The 20160-nt window shown below is 40.2% G+C and overlaps 1 protein-coding gene across 7 annotated transcripts in view; it reads left to right on the top strand.

Moving 5' to 3' along the window:
• LRRC28 (leucine rich repeat containing 28) overlaps positions 1 to 20160 on the top strand; it is a 175867-nt gene that overhangs the window by 62244 nt on the left and 93463 nt on the right. For 5 of the 7 annotated variants that reach the window (XM_060179331.1, XM_060179329.1, XM_060179330.1 and 2 more), the window contains exon 6: positions 4208 to 4414. The exons of the other annotated variants lie outside the window; for them this stretch is intronic. In XM_060179331.1, the coding sequence (XP_060035314.1) occupies positions 4208 to 4414 (207 nt within the window). The remainder of the gene's footprint in view (positions 1 to 4207; positions 4415 to 20160) is intronic. 7 annotated transcript variants of the gene reach the window in all.

Below are 20160 nucleotides of genomic sequence, written 5' to 3'. Positions count from 1 at the left end.
TATGGGAAAATTTAAGTCATGATCACATATTTCTCATTTCACCCATACTAAACAATCCTAAATTAAAATGGTGGGCAGTTGAAGACATTCATACTTTTAAAAAGTCCTGTCAAAATGCCTTTTATATGTTTAATTATTTCTGAAACAAAATAAGAAATAATGATGAAGTAATTTATTTAACTTGCTTCCATGTGATTTTGGTGACTTTGCCAAAGTGTTTTAAATAGGTAACTTATTAATACTGCAACTTAAAACTATTGATATAATTAAGTTACTGCAAACAACTGCCTTTAGCACTGACATCACCGTATTACACTGTGATAGTCTAGAAACATTAAAATTATCTTTGAATTTTTACAGTTTTATTATTTTCCATTTGTAACCAAGCTTTCCCGGTGCTTTCTTTAAAAATAACTCTGGCATTCACCTTCAAGTTCTGCCACTCTGCTTCTGGTCCAGTCAAATATTTACTCATCTCCTCAGCCTAGAATCTCTTTCCATTTCATTGTTTTCTGTTTATTATTATTATTTTCCTTCAGGGTTGTTGCTGGGGCTCAGTGCCTGCACTGCGAATCCACTGCTCCTGGAGGCCGTTTTTTTTTCTTCCATGTTGTTGTGCTTATTGTTGGCCCTATTGCTATTGTTGCCATTATTGTTGTTGGATAGGACAGAGAGAAATTGAGAGAGAAGGAGAGACAGAAAGGGGGAGAGAAAGATAGACACCTACAGACCTGTTTCACTTGTGAAGCGACCCCCCCACCCCGCAGGTGGGGAGCCGGGGCTCGAACCAGGATCTTTGCTCTGGTCCTTGCGCTTTGCGCCATGTGTGCTTAATCCACTGCACTACCACCTGACCCCCGTTTTCTGCATATTATTATTCTGACCATTGAAAAAGAGTCATTCAACCTCCAGGATTTTTTAAATTAAGTTTTCATTAATAAAATGGAAGCACTGACAAGACCATAGGATAAGAGGGGTACAACTCCACACAGTTCCCATCACCAGAACTCCGTATCCCATCCCCTCCCCTGATGTCCTATTCTTTTTAAAAAATATTTTTATATTTTTTTCCTTTTGTTGCCCTTGTTGTTTTATTGTTGTAGTTATTATTGTTGCTATTGATGTCATTGTTGTTGTTGTTGGATAGGACAGAGAGAAATGGAGAGAGGAAGGGGAAGACAGAGAGGGGGAGAGAAAGACAGACACCTGCAGACCTGCTTCACCACCTGTGAAGAGACTCCTCTGCAGGTGGGGAGTCAGGGACTTGAACCGGGCTCCTTACGCTGGTCCTTGTGCTTTGCGCCACGTGCGCTTAGCTGATGTCCTATTCTTCAACCCAGGATTTTTTAGGAGATGCCATGTTCTCATCACAGTAATGCCGAGCTTCTCTATTCAGTGTGCTTATCACTCACCTCTTCTAGGTCTTCTGCACTGCATTGATTTTCTTTCTACTTTTGTCCCATTTGTACCTTTGTAATTGGTGGACTCCAAATCCTTTGACATCTCTCATTTGTCACTTAATTTATTTTTTCACTTCCCTCCTAACTTTCCCACCCCTGCCAAGTGTGCTATACCGATTTTTCTCTTGACCCAGCCAAGTCCTCCTCCTCTTCAAGAAATTTTGCAGCCGATGCTCCTCCCCCTCCTAACTATTCTTTCTCTGAGCTCCTGTCACCCATGGCCTATTGTTTCTCTCAGAGGCAGATGTTGTCTCTCATTCTTTTTTTAAATAAGAATTTTGAGGGGCTGGGAGGTAGCGCAGGAGGTTAAGCACACATGGCGCAAAGTGTGAGGACCCGAGTAGGGATCCAGGTTCAAGCCCCCGGCTCCCCACAGTGAAGCAGGTCTGCAGGTGTTTGTCTTTCTCTCCTCCTCTCTGTCTTAATGCTCCTCTTTCAATTTCTCTCTGTCCTGTTCAACAGCAACGATAAACAAAAAGGGCAACAAAAAGGGGGGAGGGAATGGCCTTTAGGAGCAGTGGATTTGTAGTGCAGGCACTGAGCCCCAGCAAAAACCTTGGAGGCCAAAAAAAAAAAAGAATTTTTTATTATCTTTATTGATCAGATAGAGACAGCCAGAAATCAAGAGGGAAGGAGAGATAGAGAAGACACCTGCAGCCCTGCTTCACCACTTGTAAAGTTTTCCCCCTGCAGGCAGGAGCCAAAGACTTGAACCTGGGTCCTTGTGCGTTCAAACGGGTGTGCCACCACCCAGCACCGTCTCTCATTTTTTCTAAACTCCTGGTCCATGGAGGGTAGCTGATTAGTTGCTTTTCTGTCTCACTCCCAGAATCTCATTATTACATTATAAAGTGAATTCAGAAAAGGTTTCCTGTTTTTATTTCATTCAATTCTAGGGCATGATGATTCTTCCCTTAACTCCATCATCCCCACACATCCCAAATAGAAGTTTTTGTGTGTGAAATCTGAAGATAAGCAGGCACACTTGGCCAGATGAAGTACTATTCTAGTGGAGCTGAGGGTAGATTGGCCCCCTTGTGTGTTAGTTGGGTGAAATAGGACAAAAGTTCCATCCAGAATCACAGATTGTTCACTGAATCCGGCTTACCCATCTCTACATGTGTGTTTTGTTCAGTATTAACTAGGGAAATTGAACAATAAAGCATGAACTTCCCAGCACAAATTCCTTGTAAATATGACAAAGACATTGGAAATTAATATATTTTGTGTTGCTTTTTTCTTTTTTTTTTTTAAGAATTTATTTATTCATGAGAAAGACAGGGGGAGAGAAAGAACCAGACAATACTCTGGTACACGTGCTGCCGGGGATCAAGCTCAGGACCTCATGGTTGAGAATCCAGTGCTTTATCCACTGTGCCACCTCCCAGAGCACATGTTTTTTTTTTTTCAAAGACTGTAATAAGTAAAAGCAAACTTTTTTGGGTAAGCAATACTAGTAAATATTTTTAAGCTTTGTATGCCACATGTAGTCTCTATCACATTCTTTTTTGGTCTAGTTATTATTTTTTTTTACTGTCTATTAAAATGTAAAAAACCAGTCTTGGTTTGCAGGCTACACAAATTGGGCCATGGGCCAGAATCTGCCTGTGAGCCATAGCTTGCCAACCCCTGATGTTTAGCGATAAGAAAGGCTAATCTGTGTAATTAGGCATCCAGCAGGGCAAAAGAATTTACATCCCATGGAGGGGGAAAAAAAACATTATTAATATCCAAGTCCTGAGCATACTGCTGTGTTCCTAGTGGGTCCAGTCAAGTTTTGGGTGTGCTGGCTCCTGCAGGGCCAGGAGTTGAGAAGGCAGGGTGACGGTGCCTCAGTGGCCTTCATCATGGAGGTTCTGTGATGTGAAAGAAAGACTTGTTCTGCACAGCTTTGAATAGCATGTGCTGTCCTGGGATAGAGAGCATGGGCTGCCACTAGAGAGAGCTTAGCAGAACCAACCCTGCTCAACGGTGCTTCATGCTGTTTTATTCCAAAAAGTTCTTATAAAGAACTTCCCAACATTTAAATGTAGTGATGTGATGTTTGACAGTGATATAGTAGTACTTACCATGGAGCAGGTTATAATGATAGACACCAACAATGAGGAAGTACTGAAGTAGACAAAGAAGTTCATTTGAGTGGAATTAAAAAGAAATCTTCAGAGGAACATATACACGTTGAGTGGGTTTATAAAAAGGGAACCATGTAGCAAGACAATATCTAAAAATGTTACCTAGCATTAATTTTGCTTTGCTATTATAATCTCTACAGTGGTGGAATCTTCCAGAAGACCACTTTTTTTTTTTTGGCCCAGAAATTTTCTTTTTAGTTTCTGTGAACAAGGTGTTCTTACTTGGACACCATGACTTATCCTTTCACATCTCCTACTTGCTTAGATAATAGCTCAGAAGTAGCAGGGACCACAGAGTGGCTGCGAATATTTCATCAAGGAACGGAAGCCCTATAACAGACTTCTGGCTCAGACTTAGTGTTTTTTGCCTCTCCTTTCTCCATGCCAGCACTTTTCTCCATTAAAAAAAAGAAATCTGGCCAGCTCATTAAAAAGTGTAACCTAAGCAGGTTAGATTATTTGCATGCCAGACCCATACCCAGTCCTTCAGTGCTTTAGTAGTTGCTGCTACTAATTTTCTCTGGTTGAGTTGTTACAGAATTTGGTTCATTTAAATGGTTGCTTTAATTAATTTAACCAGGATGCGATTTATCTTAATTTTGATTTTGGTTGTAGAGGTTGGCGATTTGAAGGAGCTGCAGACACTAGACATTTCTACCAATCGTTTGCTAACTTTACCCGAGAGGCTTCACCTGTGCCTTTCTCTGCAGTACCTCACTGTGGACCGAAATCTTCTATGGTGTGTGCCGCGCCACCTCTGCCAGCTGCCCAGCCTCAACGAGCTCTCCATGGCTGGAAACCGTCTTGCATTTTTGCCACTTGGTGAGTAAATTCAGTTAGGAATTTCATATATAGAAAGAAATGTAAGCTAGTAGTGTATTTAGGGGTAAAATATATGTGACCTTAGATGATTTTACTTCAATAAAGGAATTAACGTGGGTGCTTATAGATGATGTGTATAAATATATGTAAGATGCACAAAGATATTATAGATATATATTTTATATAAAAAGCTGAAATTCACAGAGGGTATTGAATGGTAGGAAAGAATAACTTCTGGTGCAAAGATGTCTGCTTTGTGTTGGCTATCTTAAGGGTATCAGTGTTGCCAGATAACCAGACTACATTGTGAAGTCTTTGTAACTGCCTGAATAGCCCGCTGAGTTAGAGATGTCACCTTAGCTAGTCACATGTTTTTCCTCTGTAGATATCTGTACCTGGCCCATTGTAACATATGGACATATGTGCTAAAGAACTGTAGTGAATATGTAACCATAAATACATGATGTGGCGTGTGAATACAAAAGCATAAGAATGAAACGTATGTACACGGGTGATAAGAATTACCATATGTTTAGCAGCTTACGACATCTCGAACCTGATTGGGTAATGGTGATGTAACCTAAGCGCCAGATAGCAGAAGCGCAGATAAGGCTCGCGACGTGGTCACCAGTCCATGTTGCTGTGTCACTGATCTGGCGGTTCTTCGGTCTACTGGTGCGATGAAACGAATGAGGGTTTCTGGATAGTTGGGGAAGCGACACTACGTCCTCTCCGCTAGCTGAGGTCGTCTGTTCCGTTCGTCATTGATCACGCTTGGATTGACTGGATGTTGTTCCTCTATTTATAGTAGCTTGCTATCTGGCGCTTAGGTTACATCACCATTAGCCAATCAGGTTTGGGTTGACTTAAGCGTCTAAACATATGGTAATTTTTATCACGCGTGTACATACGTATCATTCTTATAATGCTTTTGCATTCACACATTACATCATGTATTTATGGTTACATATTCACTACAAGAACTCAGGCCTTTAATAAAATGGTACATTTATTTTCACTGGAAAATGAATTATTTTGTAAGAAGCAAAAGTTGCCTTAAAAAAAAAAATTAAGCATATGAAGTCTCAAAGAACACACCTGTCACAATAAGCATTTTACTCATAAAAGCATTTTTATAATGAATAATTTATCTCTGGAGGCAATGAAGTGAATAATTTACTAGTCCCCTAAAGGAAATATTTCCTAACATAATACAGTTCACAGATTGTTTTCAGTTAAAAATCTTTGCTGAGAAAACTTTAAAAATACTGGGGGGAATGGAAGTCAACTGGAGTAATAAATACCCAATTTAAGAAGATAACTTTTCTGTAAATATAATTAAATTAAAGCCATTTTAGAAGCAAGCTATGTCTCTGAGGAATCAGAGTTTTCTTTCAAATAAAGAAATTATAAAAGATTTTAAAGAATTTTGGGCTGGGCACTGGCATACCTAGTTGAATGCACACATTATCAGGCTCAAGCCCCTAGTCCTCACCCTGCAAGGGGGAAGTTTCTTCAGTGAGGAAGCAGAGTTGTGTTTCTCTCTGCCTCTCCCTCTCCTCAGTTTCTCTCTATTTTATCAAAATAATAGAAAAGAAAAAAAAAGGAGAAAGTGACTATCCAGAGTAGTGGATTTGTCATGTAGGCACCAAGCCCCAGTGATAACCTTGGTAGCAATAAAAAAAAGAGAAAAAAAAATATTTTAAGGAATAAACTCTGCATAATCCACAAATTCTAGATATATTGTGGACAAGTACCTACTTAATAATCCAAAGAACCAGGTCTTTGTCTCACTGTCTAAAAAGTCGGGGGGGGGGGGGGTAGATAGCATAATGATTATGCAAACAGACTCTCATGCCTGAGGCTCCAAAGTCCCAGGTTCAATTCCCCATACCACCATAAACCAGAGCTGAGTAGTACTCTGGTGTGAAAAAAAAAAAAAAAAAAAGACAACCAAGGCTAAAGTTATAGCCAAAAAAAAATTCTGCCTAGAGGGGGTCGGGCAGTGGCGCAGTGGGTTAAGCGCATGTAGTGCAAAGCACAAGGACCGGCGTAAGGATCCCGGTTCGGGCCCCTGGCTCCCCACCAGGCGGTGAAGCAGGTCTGTAGGTGTCTATCTTTCTCTCCCCGTCTCTGTCTCCCCTCCTCTCTCCATTTCTCTCTGTCCTGTCCAACAACGAACAACATCACAATGGCAATAATAATAACCACAAAAAGGGGGGGGGGGAATGGCCTCCAGGAGCGTTGGATTCATGGTCAGGCACCAAGCCCAGCAATAACCCTAGAGGAAAAAAAAAAATTCTGCCTAGAATCCTACATAGAATTTAACTTATTGAGTGGGATGAATCTTGAGTTTGTTTGACTCTGTCTAGCCAGTTTCCATCCCCTTTACCTTGCTATCTTTTTCCTACTTCACTCTAGTTCCCACATCCCTTGTTTCTCAGGAGTGATGCGCCCAGGCATGTGCCATGGGGGTAGTGGTATTGGGAAGAGGAAGCCATTCCAGTATGGACTTGACCACTAATGGTTGAGGTGCCAAGAAGTGATGCTGTATATCACAGAAAATGCTTCCAGCTTGCTAGTTAGTAAGAGGTAGAAATGGCAGGGAAGCAATTACAGAAGCCAGACCTTCCACCTTTTGCATCCCACAATGACCAAGGTCCATACTCCCAGAGGGTTAAAGAATAGGAAAGCTATCAGGGGAGGGGATGGGATATGGAGTTCTGGTGGTGGGAATTGTGTGGAGTTGTACCCCTTATCCTATGGTTTTGTCAGTGTTTCCTTTTTATAAATAAAATAAATTTAAATTTAAAAAAAAAAGAAAGAAAAAGAGGTAGAAATGGTTGTTGGGTAGAAGAGTCTACTGTATTTTGTTTATTTGACCAAATTGCTCTTCTGCGTTAGCATCATAGCTGCTGACTGGGCTCTCTTCTATATACATTATACTAAATGCTGGTGTAACACGACTCTCAAGGATAAGGTCATGTTCAGTCCAGGATGTGGAAGCAGCTTCTTCATTTCTTTGGGTAAAAGATATATATCACACGGCTCACAGGCCTGTGGATGGACTTGACCTTTCTATAGAGAGACATACAAGGAAGAGAATGGCGGTGAAGACTGTCCAATAAGAAAGAAAAAGACCAGGAGTCAGGCGGTAGCGCAGCAGATTTAATGCAGGTGGTGCAAAGCGTGTAAGGATCCCAGTTGGAGCCTTTGGCTCTGCACTTGCAAGGGAGTCGCTTCACAGGCTGTGAAGCAGGTCTGCAGGTGTCTCTTTTTTCTCTCCCCTCTCTGTCTTCCCCTCCTCTCTCCATTTCTCTCTGTCCTACAACAGTGACATCAATAACAACAACAATAATACCTACAACAATAAAACAAGGGCAATAAAAGGGAATGAATAAATAATATTAAGAAAGAAAGAAAGAAAGGAAGGAAGAAAGAAAGATTGCGTGAAGTTGAGCTCTGTTCTGTGTCAGACTAGATTCATTGAAAACAGCAAGAGTGAGCGGTCAAGAAGAAGATGGAAGTTCTTGGGGTCTTTCAGCACTATTGGGTTAGATGATCTTGGTGAAGAAATGAGAAATACTGTAAAGAGGAAACAAGTAGAGAACTACAGTGGGAGGATGCCCAGATAAGGATTCAGGGGATTAGAAATAGGAAAATCTGTGAAGATCATGAAGTTGAAGCTGACAAAAATGCGAACCATCTCCTTGGTCTTGGTTTTAGTTTGTTTTTGGTTCGCATACACATGCACGAACGAGGACGGACACACACACACACACACACACACACACACACACACACTGGTTTGGAGAGGAAATTCAAATTAAGTCCTTAGGTGGGAAAAATGTTTTTTCTCATTTTGTTGCCTTTGTTGTTGTTGCTATTGTTATTGTTGCCATTGATGTTATTGGATAGGACAGAGAGAAATGGAGAGAGGAAAGGAGACAGGGGGAGAGAAAGATAAATACCTGCATACCTGCTTCACCACTTGTGAAGCGACCCCCCCCTGCACGTGGGGAGTCGGGGGCTCCAATGGATCCTTGAGCGAGTCCTTGAGCTATGCACCATGTGCGCTTAATCCGCTAAGCTGCTGCCTGACCCCCATGGGAAAAAATTATAGCTGTGTGCTTCTACAGTGTTTGTGCATGTGAAGCCTTTCCTTAGACTCCTCTCTGGTATACCAAAGCTGTCTAATGCTAAGAACTACCCAGGACACTCTCAAATGAAGCATGAAACTGTCAGTACTGCCTTTCCTGATAACCGAACTGTTCTGAAACATCAGTGAATGTGGACGCTTCTTTACAATAGCTGGGAGGTACTGTATGTAAATACACATGAGCATGGACACAGAACAACTCAGGTTTCCAGTTAGAATACTCCTTTTTTTGTTTTTGTTTTCTTTCTTTCATTTTTTATTTGTCCCAAACTAATGAAATTTGAACATGATTTTCCTGTGTGAGGATGCTTGCCAAATTGGCAAAATACATACAATACTCTTTTTTTCCTCCTCCAGGATTATTGCTGGGGCTCAGTGCCTGCACTATGAATCCACCGCTCCTAGAGTCTATTTTTTTCCCTTTTGTTGCCCTTGTTGTTTAACACTGTTGAAATTTTTATTGTTGTTGGATAGGACAGAGAGAAATCGAGAGAGATGGGGAAGATGGAGGGGGAGAAAAAAATAGACACCTGCAGACCTGCTTTACTGCTTGTGAAGCTCCCCCCCCAACAGGTGGGGAGCCAAAGGCTTGAACTAGGATCCTTATGCTAGTCTTTGTGTCATATGCGCTTAACCCACTGCTCTACCACCCGGCCCCCCAATACTTCTTTTTTAACAGTGATGCTATGAGCATAATACACAAACTTGGAAGTTTATGAAAAGGGTATGATGATTGGAAATGGGGTTTTTATTTTGGGTAGCTATTTACTGAATTCAGTTTCTTGCCAAAGAAGTTTGACTTCAGAGAAAAGCATTAAAAAAAAATGGAGCTTCTTGAAAGAATGTTGTCAGGGCTGGGTGGTGGTGCCCCTGGTTAGAGTGCACATGTTAGTGTGCAAGGACCAGGTTCAAGCTCCTTGTCCCCACCTGTAGAGAGAAAGCGATGAATGTCAGATTACATCCTCTTGAGAAAGCTACAAGTAAGGATGAGTTAGATCACTTACAATACTGTCTAAACCATTTGCACTCTTTGGGCATGTTCTTTCCAAAATGGGAAGATGCATGAAGTAAGAGGAATGTTACTGTTGTAGTTCTACCATAACAAGTGAGGGACAGATTAATCTAGGAACAAAAGTCAGTTTAATTCTTAATGGGACTGTCAGTGAGGAGGACGGGGACATTAACCACAGAGCCTGGTGCAATTTAGTAGCAAGCCTGGTAAGACTTAATTGGGACCTTCAGTGTGACTATTGATTGTAGATTCAGCATAACTCTGTTGGCAAAATAACTCTGTTAGCTCGTGATTGACTGTCACTCACTCTTGAGCTTCTACCATTGTAGGAAACTTAAGACATTTTTACCATGTATTCCTGGCTTCTCATGTAATTCATGAGCCTAGTTATTCTGTAAACTGTATAACTTCTCAATGCTGAATAACTGATTTAAGGACTGTGAAGTGCTCATGTAAGCTCACAGTGGATACAGTGTTGTGTCAGTGAAACTTAATGTTAGTAACTTATGTAGTTTAAGAAGACAAGAAAAGATGTGCTCAGATTGGCAGGTAAAATCTCCATTTTCTTGAGTTAAATTGAATTATTGAGTCAAATTATATTCCTCCATGAGGATAATTTCTGGAACCATCCGTTCCACCCCGGTTCCATGGCTGCCATTTCTTAGCAACATCGCCCCGCCAGATATTCGTCGGGATGCGGCATCATCTAAGTTCATTTCCCATGTCTACATTCGACCGGACCTGCCAATATACGTGGATATCTTCGCCCACCCTGTCCAACGCTTGACATCTCGTCACCCAATCTGGTCCCCTACGCCTACACTGAACTTCTCTGTTCCAGTCTCTTGGAAACAGAGTTGGCAGTCAGCTGAGGCAAAGAACAAACACCTCATCACAGACCCCTGTGAGCGTCAACCCGGCTTTGACCTAGCACGTTATGATCGGGCCCTCCTCAATCGCTATCGAACAGGCCATGGCCGGTGCGCCGCTATGTTCCATCGCTGGGGAGCCAGAGACGACCCGAACTGCCCCTGCGGCTACAGACAGACTATGACCCACATAGTCAACGACTGCCACCTCTCCAGATTCAAAGGAGGTCTCGAAACTTTACATCAGGCTCAACCTGACGCTGTTGACTGGCTACGGAAGAAGGGCAAACGCTAGAAGAAGAAGAAGAAGATTGAGTCAAATCAGTTAATTTGGAAAACAAAATGAATTCTTATCCAGGAGCATTTGGCAAATAACAGAAATTTTATAGAACTCCTTATAGATGAAACCATGATTTAAAAAATCTAAAAGTTAGTAGAAAATAACTTCTTGGTACCAGGAAGTCATGATGGTTTCTAAATCAGTCTCAGAGGTTTTTTTTTTTGTTTTCCTTCTACATTCTAGTAGTGAATATCTGTTTTCTCAGGAAGATTTATTCTATGGTAAGGATTTGTGCTTTGAGTAAAATGAATGACAACTCCCTTCCAGCTGTGAATTGCATGCTGCCCTTGATAAGGATATGCAACTAGCCTTTCTATCCTGTAACAGATCAATCCAGGTTTTATAGTAGTTGTTTTTTCCTTTGTAGGAAATGAATGCCTTGTGTAGAAAAAAAAAGCACTTATTCCAAGAGGTGGTGCAGTTTTAGAAACTAGTTTCTAGTCATTTTAAAACTCATGTGGAAACCCCTTCTCTTGTTACACATGGCAAATAGAAGATGACGGTCTATTTACTGCATTTACCTCTCCCGTTGTGTCCTGTTCCTATTTCATATATATCTAGGAAGTTGGAGAAAGAAATTTTGTTGTTTTTAAAGACTGTATAATTATTTGAACTTCAACTCAGCATTACAAGCATTTGGTCTGCAAGTTGAAAGATGATTCCCATGAGCTCATTGCTTAATGGGAATCATTTGCAGTTTGGACTCTTCAGTAAGTTTCACTGCTGAAAAGTTTAGAGTATGACCAGAAATCTCAGACGTTGGGGTTAATCCTATTTAAACAAAAGCTACAAATCCTGCCTCTTCAAGCAGGACCTAACTAAAACTGTTCTGTAGGGATGACTGAGCAGGTGTCTAGTCGCAGACATAAGGAGAGAAGAACTTGAAAACTTGGTCCACACATTAGTAATGGGAATAAAAGGAAGATAATTCTGTAAATTAAAATCCATATAAATGTTGTAGTAATAAATGTATTTTTAGCTATTTATTTATTTTTACTGTTGGATAGAGACAGAGAAATTGAGAGGGGGAGATAGAAAAGGAAAGAGACAGAGAGACACCTGCAGCACTGCTTCTCCACACGTGAAGCTTTCCCCCTGCAAATGGGGACTAGAAGCTTGAACCTGAGTCCTTGCTCAATCTGATGTGTGCGGTTAACCAGGAGCATCACCACCTGGCCCCAAGTAAATGTATAATTTTGGAACACAAATATTCTCAGGAAACTGATGTTCTGCTCTCCTTTTCAGTTGCTCTTTTTTTTTTCAAAAATATTTTTCTTCATTCTAATGCTGCTTTCTCATGTTAATAGTGCCTTTTACCTTAACGATCACCTCTGCTTGCTTGCTTTCTCCCTTTCTCCCTTTCTCCCTCCCTTCCTTTCTTCCTTCCTTCCTTCCTTCCTTCCTTCCTTCCTCCCTCCCTCCCTCCCTCCCTCCCTCTCTCTCTCTCTCTCTCTCTCTTTCTTTCTTTCTTTCTTTCTTTCTTTCTTTCTTTCTTTCTTTCTTTCTTTCTTTCTTTCTTTCTTTCCTAACCTAACTTCTTGACTTAAGGCATTTTTAGTGAAGTAGCATGTAATGGAAGAGACCAAAATGCTTCTGCACCATCTATGATATCCTGTTTGGGATGTTTGTTTTGTTTTGGTTTTTGCCTCTCATGTTGCTGGGGATCAAATCTAGGACCTCACACATACAAAGGAAGTACTCTACTATTGAGCCACCTACCGGGCCTAGCCGAATTATGGGTGAGATGTTAACTTCACTAGGCTAGTGTGCGAAGAAAAAAAAATTATTTAGTGATCTGGGAGGTGGCTCAGTGGATAAAGCATTGGACTTTCAGACATGAGATCCTGAGTTCAGTCCCCAGTAGCACATGTACAAGAGTGATATCTGAACTGCCTTTTTCTTTTTTAAAATTTACCTATTATTATTATTTTTATTTATTTATTTTTTTTACCAGAACACTGCTTAGTTATGGCTTATGGTGCAGAGTGATGCCCACCCAGTTCTTTCTCTCGATCCTCCTTTCTCATTAATAATTAAATAAAATATTTAAAAGATTATCTATGGGACTAGGCAGTAGCACACCTGGTTAAGTGCACACTTTGATTATAGTGTGCAAAGACCCAGGTTCAAGCCCCTGGTCCCCACCTGCTGGGGGAAAGCTTTCATGAGTGGTGAAGCCGGGCTGCAGGTGTCTCTCTGTGTCTCTACCTCCCTCTCCCCTCAATTTCTCTGTGTGTCTATCCAATAATATACATTTTTTTAAAAAACAGTAGATGAACTGTAAATGGGCAAATGAATAGTTCCCCCTACATTTTATTTTTAAAAGATTATCTATTTTTAAATTTCATTGAAAAATACATATCCCATAATAAACATAGTATATATTAAAAATAGAATATAACAGAACATAATATATATCCCATAATAAACATAGTATATATTAAAAATGGAATATAACAGAACATAATATATATCCCATAATAAACATAGTATATATTAAAAATGGAATATAGCAGAACATAATATATATCCCATAATAAACATAGTATATATTAAAAATGGAATATAACAGAACATAATATATATCCCATAATGGACACAGAATGCAGATGGGACTCATGTGCCTTTCCTCTCTGAACACACAGAGGGAAACAGCTCTTATACTGCTGGCTCACAGAAGCCTGAGTGCATATCAAAGCACTCCCCCTGAGTTTTTGAGTGGTATTTGTGAGTAGAGAATGATTAATATGAAGAAAGTGAGCCCTGTTTTCCTAATTATTATCTTTTAAGAGAGAACTATTGTTTGTTCTTAAGGAGGTACATGTATGAAATTAAGAAGAGAAAAGTAATATGACAGTAGATCCAGAAGAAGAATGCCTACCAGCAATTTTTTAATTTTGTTCTAGAACTAATGGCAGCTTAAAGTGGTAAAGACTGTAAGAAGTTGTCAGTGACTTTAAAGCAAGAGTCTGGAGTGGCCATTAGTAATTGTGTTCAATAAAACTCTGAAAAAATATTTTACTTATTTGTTTATTGGATAGAGACAGAAGCTGTGAGGATTGGGGAAGAGAGAGGGGGGAGGGGAGAGAGGGAGAGAGGGAGAGGGAGAGAGACTTCATTCAGCACTGCTTCACAGCTTGTGAAGCTTCCTCCCTGCAGGTGGCGACTGAAGACTCAAACTTGTGTCCTTGTGCATGGTAGTGGGTGTGCTCTACTAAGTTCACCACCACAGGACTTGTGGTTTTGAGTGAAAACCACTATCAGCACAAGTCCAGCTGAGTAACAATTGCAGTGAAAAGCAGAGTGAAACATTTTGCTGTCCATACTGGCTGCTGTAGTGCTGGGTGATAATGCTCTTATAATTCCTCCATCCAAAATATCTTTCTTTGGGGTCTCCTCTAAAGGAATTCCTGCTATTTTAGGAAATTGATGCCATAAGTGAGTATATCAGAACTGACCCACCAGCTGCCTGGACTTAAAAGAAGTGAAAGGAGAGTTTGTTCATTCCTTGGCTCCTTCAAAATCTAACTCTGGCATGACCCAAGGGTGCTTGGTCAGTGCCAGTCCTCTCACTCCCATAGTCCCTCACAGCCTGGTAGGGAGGACACTCCCTGTGGTATTGCTTCTGTGGTGATCTAATGAGGAACTCTAAATCACACCATCTTGAATTACATATGCTTTTAAATTCCAGGTCTATCATTTAATAAAAAGACTGCTTAATCTAAGACTCAAAAGGAGACATATCAAAACTGTTAGTCCACAACACGCTCGTGAAAATTAAATCAGATCATTTAAAAACACTTCTGTTGACTTATAAATACTACATAAACACAGAACCAATGTAAATCATTTGCACTGATTTACTAGACTATAAGAAAGAGTTGGGACTGTTGCTGTTTTCACTTTTGTGCCCCAGGAATCTAGCATAGTGCCTGGCCCGTATTTTGCAAGAATGTCATTGTTACCTGACTGCAATGGAAAAAGAGATGCTGATCCTTGAATATATAAACCAACAGGAAAGGAAACCTTTGGTTATTCAAATTCATTAAGATTAACTCATTTTAGTGTAATAGTTCTTGATCTACTGGGTATAAATCTTTATTTATTTATTTTACCAGAACACTGCTCAGCTCTACCTTATGATGGTGCAGAAGACAGAACCTGGTACTTTGGAGCCTCAGGCGTGAGAGGCTCTTTGCCATAACCATTATATTATCTCCCCAGCCCAGTTATCAGGCATTTTATTGGGAGTTGGGCAGTGGCACAGCAGGTTTAAGCACAGGTGGCACAAAGCCAAGGACCAGCCTAAGGATGTCAGTTCGAGCCTCTGGCTCCCCACCTGCAGGGGAGTCACTTCACAAGCGGTGAAGCAGGTCTGCAGGTGTCTGTCTTTCTCTCCCCCTCTCTGTCTTCCCCTCCTCTCTCCATTTCTCGCTGTCCTATCCAACAACGGCGACATCAATAACAACAACAATAATAACTACAACAGGGGAGTCGGGTGGTAGCGCAGCAGGTTAAGCTCATGTGGCGCAAAGTGCAAGGACTAGTGTAAGGATCCCGGTTTGAGCAACCAGCTCCCCACCTGCAGGGGAGTGGCTTCACAGGCGGTGAATAACTACAACAATAAAAAACAACAAGGGAAACAAAAGGGGGAATAAATACATAAATATTTTTAAAAAGGCATTTTATTAAATAATAATACACTGAGATTTTACTTTATAAAAGTTGAATAGATATGAAAGAATGTGGTTATTACAAAAGATTAATTTGTATGTGTGTTATAAAGAAAATTTCAAAGCATAAAATTACTCTGAAAAGTACTTGAAGAGTTCTCTGCAGAAAGTATCATGGGTAATTTAGATTCACTTTAAAGATTAATTTAGAGCACTATAAACTCTAAGCTTATTGTGAAGAAATTCACATTTTACAGTAAGTGGAATATCGTATTCATGACATACAATATTTCTGACTTACTGAGCTCTGTTAATGGGCATACCATTGGTAGAGCAATGCCAACAATCTACTTGGGTCTGTGGCTTTGATGCTGTGGCTACTGTTGCCCCATCGTGTTGTTGAAGTGAATACACCATTCACTTTTTGACAAATTAAATGAATTTCACGCTGGTAAGTTTGCAGTAAACAGATCCTATTCAGTTCTGGCCCATGCTGGCAGGCCGTGCTTACTTTTATGATATGGTTAAAAGAGGGGTAGACTACACACATAGGAGCTTTTTGTTCCCTCCAAGCCATGTGGGCTGCATATGGCAGAGGCTTGAAATTTAAAGAAAAAAATACTGGAGTTTGTGCAGGACTCCTCACTTTTGCTAATTTCTGAGTAACAATACTTTGATCTGAGAGTCTGGAAGGAAAAAAAGAAAAATATTTTAGACCCAGTATAGCACTGTAAAAAGCCACATGAAAAAGGTCTTTGTTGCTTTAGCATCTTTGCAGATGGACAGTGTCTATTCTTTAGAAAAGTTCACATACTGAGCTTTTTTTTTTTGCACAGGAACTTAGAAAATATTATTATTTGATATCTTGTAAGGTACATGGTACATTAAAATTAATAGAAGGAACAAAACAAACTTGCTCATTAGCTGCCATATGAATGATCTCTTCCAAAGGTAAGTATGAGTGGAGATTCTCTGCTTTAACAATGGACAAAAAGGGTAGGGACTGGACAGTGGTTCACCCTGTGTGAAGCCCCAGGTTCAAGGTCCCAGTCTCCACTTGTAAGGGGGAAGCTTCATGAACAGTGAAACTACTGCAAGTGCCTCTTTTTTTTTTTTCTTCTTTTTCTGTCTCCTCTATGAAAAAGAAAAAAAAGGAAAAGAAAAAAAAGTAAGATTAGAAATATCCAAGGTTTTTTTTTTTTTCTTCTTCCAGGGTTATTGATAGGGCTCGGTGCCTGCTCTATGAATCTACTGCTCCTGTGGTTATTTTTTCCATTTTTATTAGATAGGACAGAGAAATTGAAAGTGGAGGGAGAGAGAAAGAAAGACACCTGCAGACCTGCTTCACTACTTATGAAACCTCTTCCCTCTGCAGGTGGGGGAGTCAGGGACTCAAACCCAGATCCTTGCACTGGTCCTTCCACTTAATCCTAAATGCACTTAACCTGGTGCACTAGCGCCCAGTCCTACTACCCCCAGATTTTTTTTTAAATATAGAAGACACTCATATTTCAGTTTCATTATGACTTAAAATGCTATTCTATCATGCTTGGGTTTTGGCAGCAGGTGTATCTGTGGCCAGGAGCACTCTGTCATGAAGCTGTCACAGCTCTACCTGCACAGCCTATGACATTGCCAGCAACTTAGGTGTCTCAGCCTCGCCAGTCAGCTGTGCTGTGTCAACTTAAGCTCACTTTATAATCCTGCATTCTGTTCTGTGATTTTTCTCTTCATATTCAGAAGGGAGAAATAAAAGATAGAGGGATATTATCACCACTTATTGATAACAAGGGCCCAAGGTTAATGTTATATGCATTGTTGAATCTTTCTGACAGACTAGTGAGATAAGTATTATTCCCATTTCACAGAGGACTGAACAGGTTGAGAGCATTTGATTCCCCTTGGTGTTCTGAGACAGAAAGTGGAAAGCCAGGATTTAAGCTCAGTTCTGACTACAAAACTCACTACATTACATAATTTCAGTACTACTATTTCCCATTCTTATGAGACTGTGTTATTTGAATAGTTTAAATATCTATAGTAAATACTCAACAATCTTATGGTAGTATACTGCCTAATGTGTAATAGACTTGGAAACTCCTTATTTATGTTGTCTTTCTACTTCAGTAGTTGATAGTTCATACCATGATTGGCATATATAAAAAAGTACATCCCCCAGACAATGTGGCCAGAGGGTGCAAACAGTATTCTCTGGATAATAGACATGGTAAGGTAACATCTAGACCAAATAGCATTTTTAAATTGACTCTACATTTTTTCCTATAAAACTCTTAAGTCAGGAAAGAAGGCTGAACTATATGAGAAGTAGCAAGTGTCAGCTTTTATTTAACTCTGGATTATGATCTTTGTGTCCAGCTTCATTTAATTTGCACAAGCTCTTTTTGTGTGTATTAGAGGAGAGAGGTGCTTCCTCTGTCACGTCCCATTTGCTGCCCTTGGCTCAGGGGGATGAATCACTGCCTCTAGAGGCTGTTACCACCAACTCTCTTTTCTGTGTAATTAAAGTGCAGAAAAGTGTTGGTACCTTTTGCTGCATGCCAAAGAGAATTCTGTCTTAATTGGCCTTCTACAGTAGGCCACACGTGCAACAGTGTCATTTGCTATTAGTAACGAGAACAATAAACAACCATACATTGAAGATGGCTGCGTGCCAAGAACTCTGCTTGATAAATTATAGGTGTTGTTATTAATTTTTACTAAGGTTAAGGAACAACATTATTTTTTGTTGTTGTTTCATATAGGTGAGGATTCCACCTTTAATTTAAAAAAAAAATGAGGATTCAAACCCAAGTTATCTGACTAAAAAGACTTACTGATCTACTGGTTAACATCCTACACTTATCACCACTTAACTCAAGTAAAGAATCTCCCCAAATCTGAGAAGTAATCAGGCAATCTTGAATAGGAATACTTAGTCTAATTTTGAGGCTTTTTTTTTCTTTACTACAAGCGAATTCTGGTATTTATAGCTGATTTTTTTAACCATGTTTTATAAATTTAGGTCAGTAAATATTTTTAAAATTTTTATTATCTTTATTTATTTATTGGATAGAGACAGCTAGAAATTGAGAGGGAAGGGGGTGATAGAGAGGGAGAGAGACACATGTAGCACTGTGTCATCACTCACGAAGCTTCTCCCCTGTAGGTGGGAACCAGGGCTGCCAGTAAATATTTCTATACATGTTTACTACAGTAACAGTATACATTATTTTGGTAATGATATATTTACATGTTTAAAAACATTGTACAGTTACTTAAATATCTCAGGTTTCTTTCACATTCAATACTTGTAACAACCTGGCAAAGTTGAGACGTGTTGCTGTCACTTAACATGTGTATGTGGTCAGTAAACAAAAGAATATACACATTATCCATGGACAGATGTTGTACTCTATACATAGTGACCCTTGAATATATTTGAAAATGTTCAGATTGATAGAGAACTGGAAACAGAACAGTATGGAAATACCATTTCTTTTTTTTTTTTCTTCCCTTCGGGTTATTGCTGGGCTCGGTGCCTGCACCATGAATCCACGTTCCTGGAGGCCATTTTCCCCCCTTTTTGTTGCCCTAGTTGTTGCAGCCTCGTTGCAGTTATTATTGCCATTGTTGACGTTGCTTTGTTGTTGGATAGGACAGAGAGAAATGGAGAGAGTAGGGGAAGACAGAGAGGGGGGGGAGAGAAAGATAGACACCAGCAGACCTGCTTCACCGCCTGTGAAGCGACTCCCCTGCAGGTGGGGAGCGGGGGGCTCGAACCGGGATCCTTACGCCGGTCCCTGCGCATTGCGCCACATGCGCTTAACCCACTGTGCCACCGCCCGACCCCCGGAAATACCATTTCTTATCTGTCCAAATAATGGAAATTTGAAATTGTGACAACATATTTTAAAAGTTGGTGACTGAGAAAGCAGATACCCTAGTACATTGCTGGTGGGAATGCAGACTGGCATGATCCTTCTGGAGGGAAATCTCAACAACAGCAGAGAATCTACATCTAGGGTACAGGTGGCGATACACCGGGTTACGCGCACATAGTATGAGTTCCCCACCTGCAGGGGGGTTGTTTCACAAGCTTTACAAACTTCACAAACTTTAATTACACAGAAGCAGTTCTGCAGGTGTCTGTCCTTCTCTCTCCCTATCTTCCCTTCCCATATTTCTCTGTCCTATCCAGAAACTTGAAAAAATGGCCACAGGAGCAGTGGATTCATAGTACAAGCAACAAACCCCAGTGATAACCCTGGAGGCAAGAAAATAAATAAAAGATCTACATCTGTAGTTATCATTTGATTCAACAAGTCTACATTTAGGAATCTATATGGGAGAAAGGCCTCCAACAGTGTAAATGTAACATATTCATGGGTCATATTCATATATATTTGGGCAGGATATAGTATTAATATATTCTGTCCATGAAAAGATCCTAGAAGCAACCATATCCCCATAGTGATGAGCACACCTAATACTTTTATCTTGGTTTCTAAACACCACAGTTCAAAGAAGGAATTAAAGCTACATAGAGAAGTTAGTGATTTCAGTACTGCGGCAGGGAAAATTCCAGGAAGTGAAGAAATGTTTCAGAAGTGTAAAGGACTATTGAGAGAACACAAGAGCCAAACTTAGGCAGCTGTAATTGCCTGATGTGGAACATTGGACCAACAGAATAAAT

The sequence above is a fragment of the Erinaceus europaeus genome, chromosome 20, assembly GCF_950295315.1.
Source record: "Erinaceus europaeus chromosome 20, mEriEur2.1, whole genome shotgun sequence".
Lineage (NCBI taxonomy): Eukaryota > Metazoa > Chordata > Mammalia > Eulipotyphla > Erinaceidae > Erinaceus > Erinaceus europaeus.
This window is presented reverse-complemented; position numbering and strand designations above follow the sequence as displayed.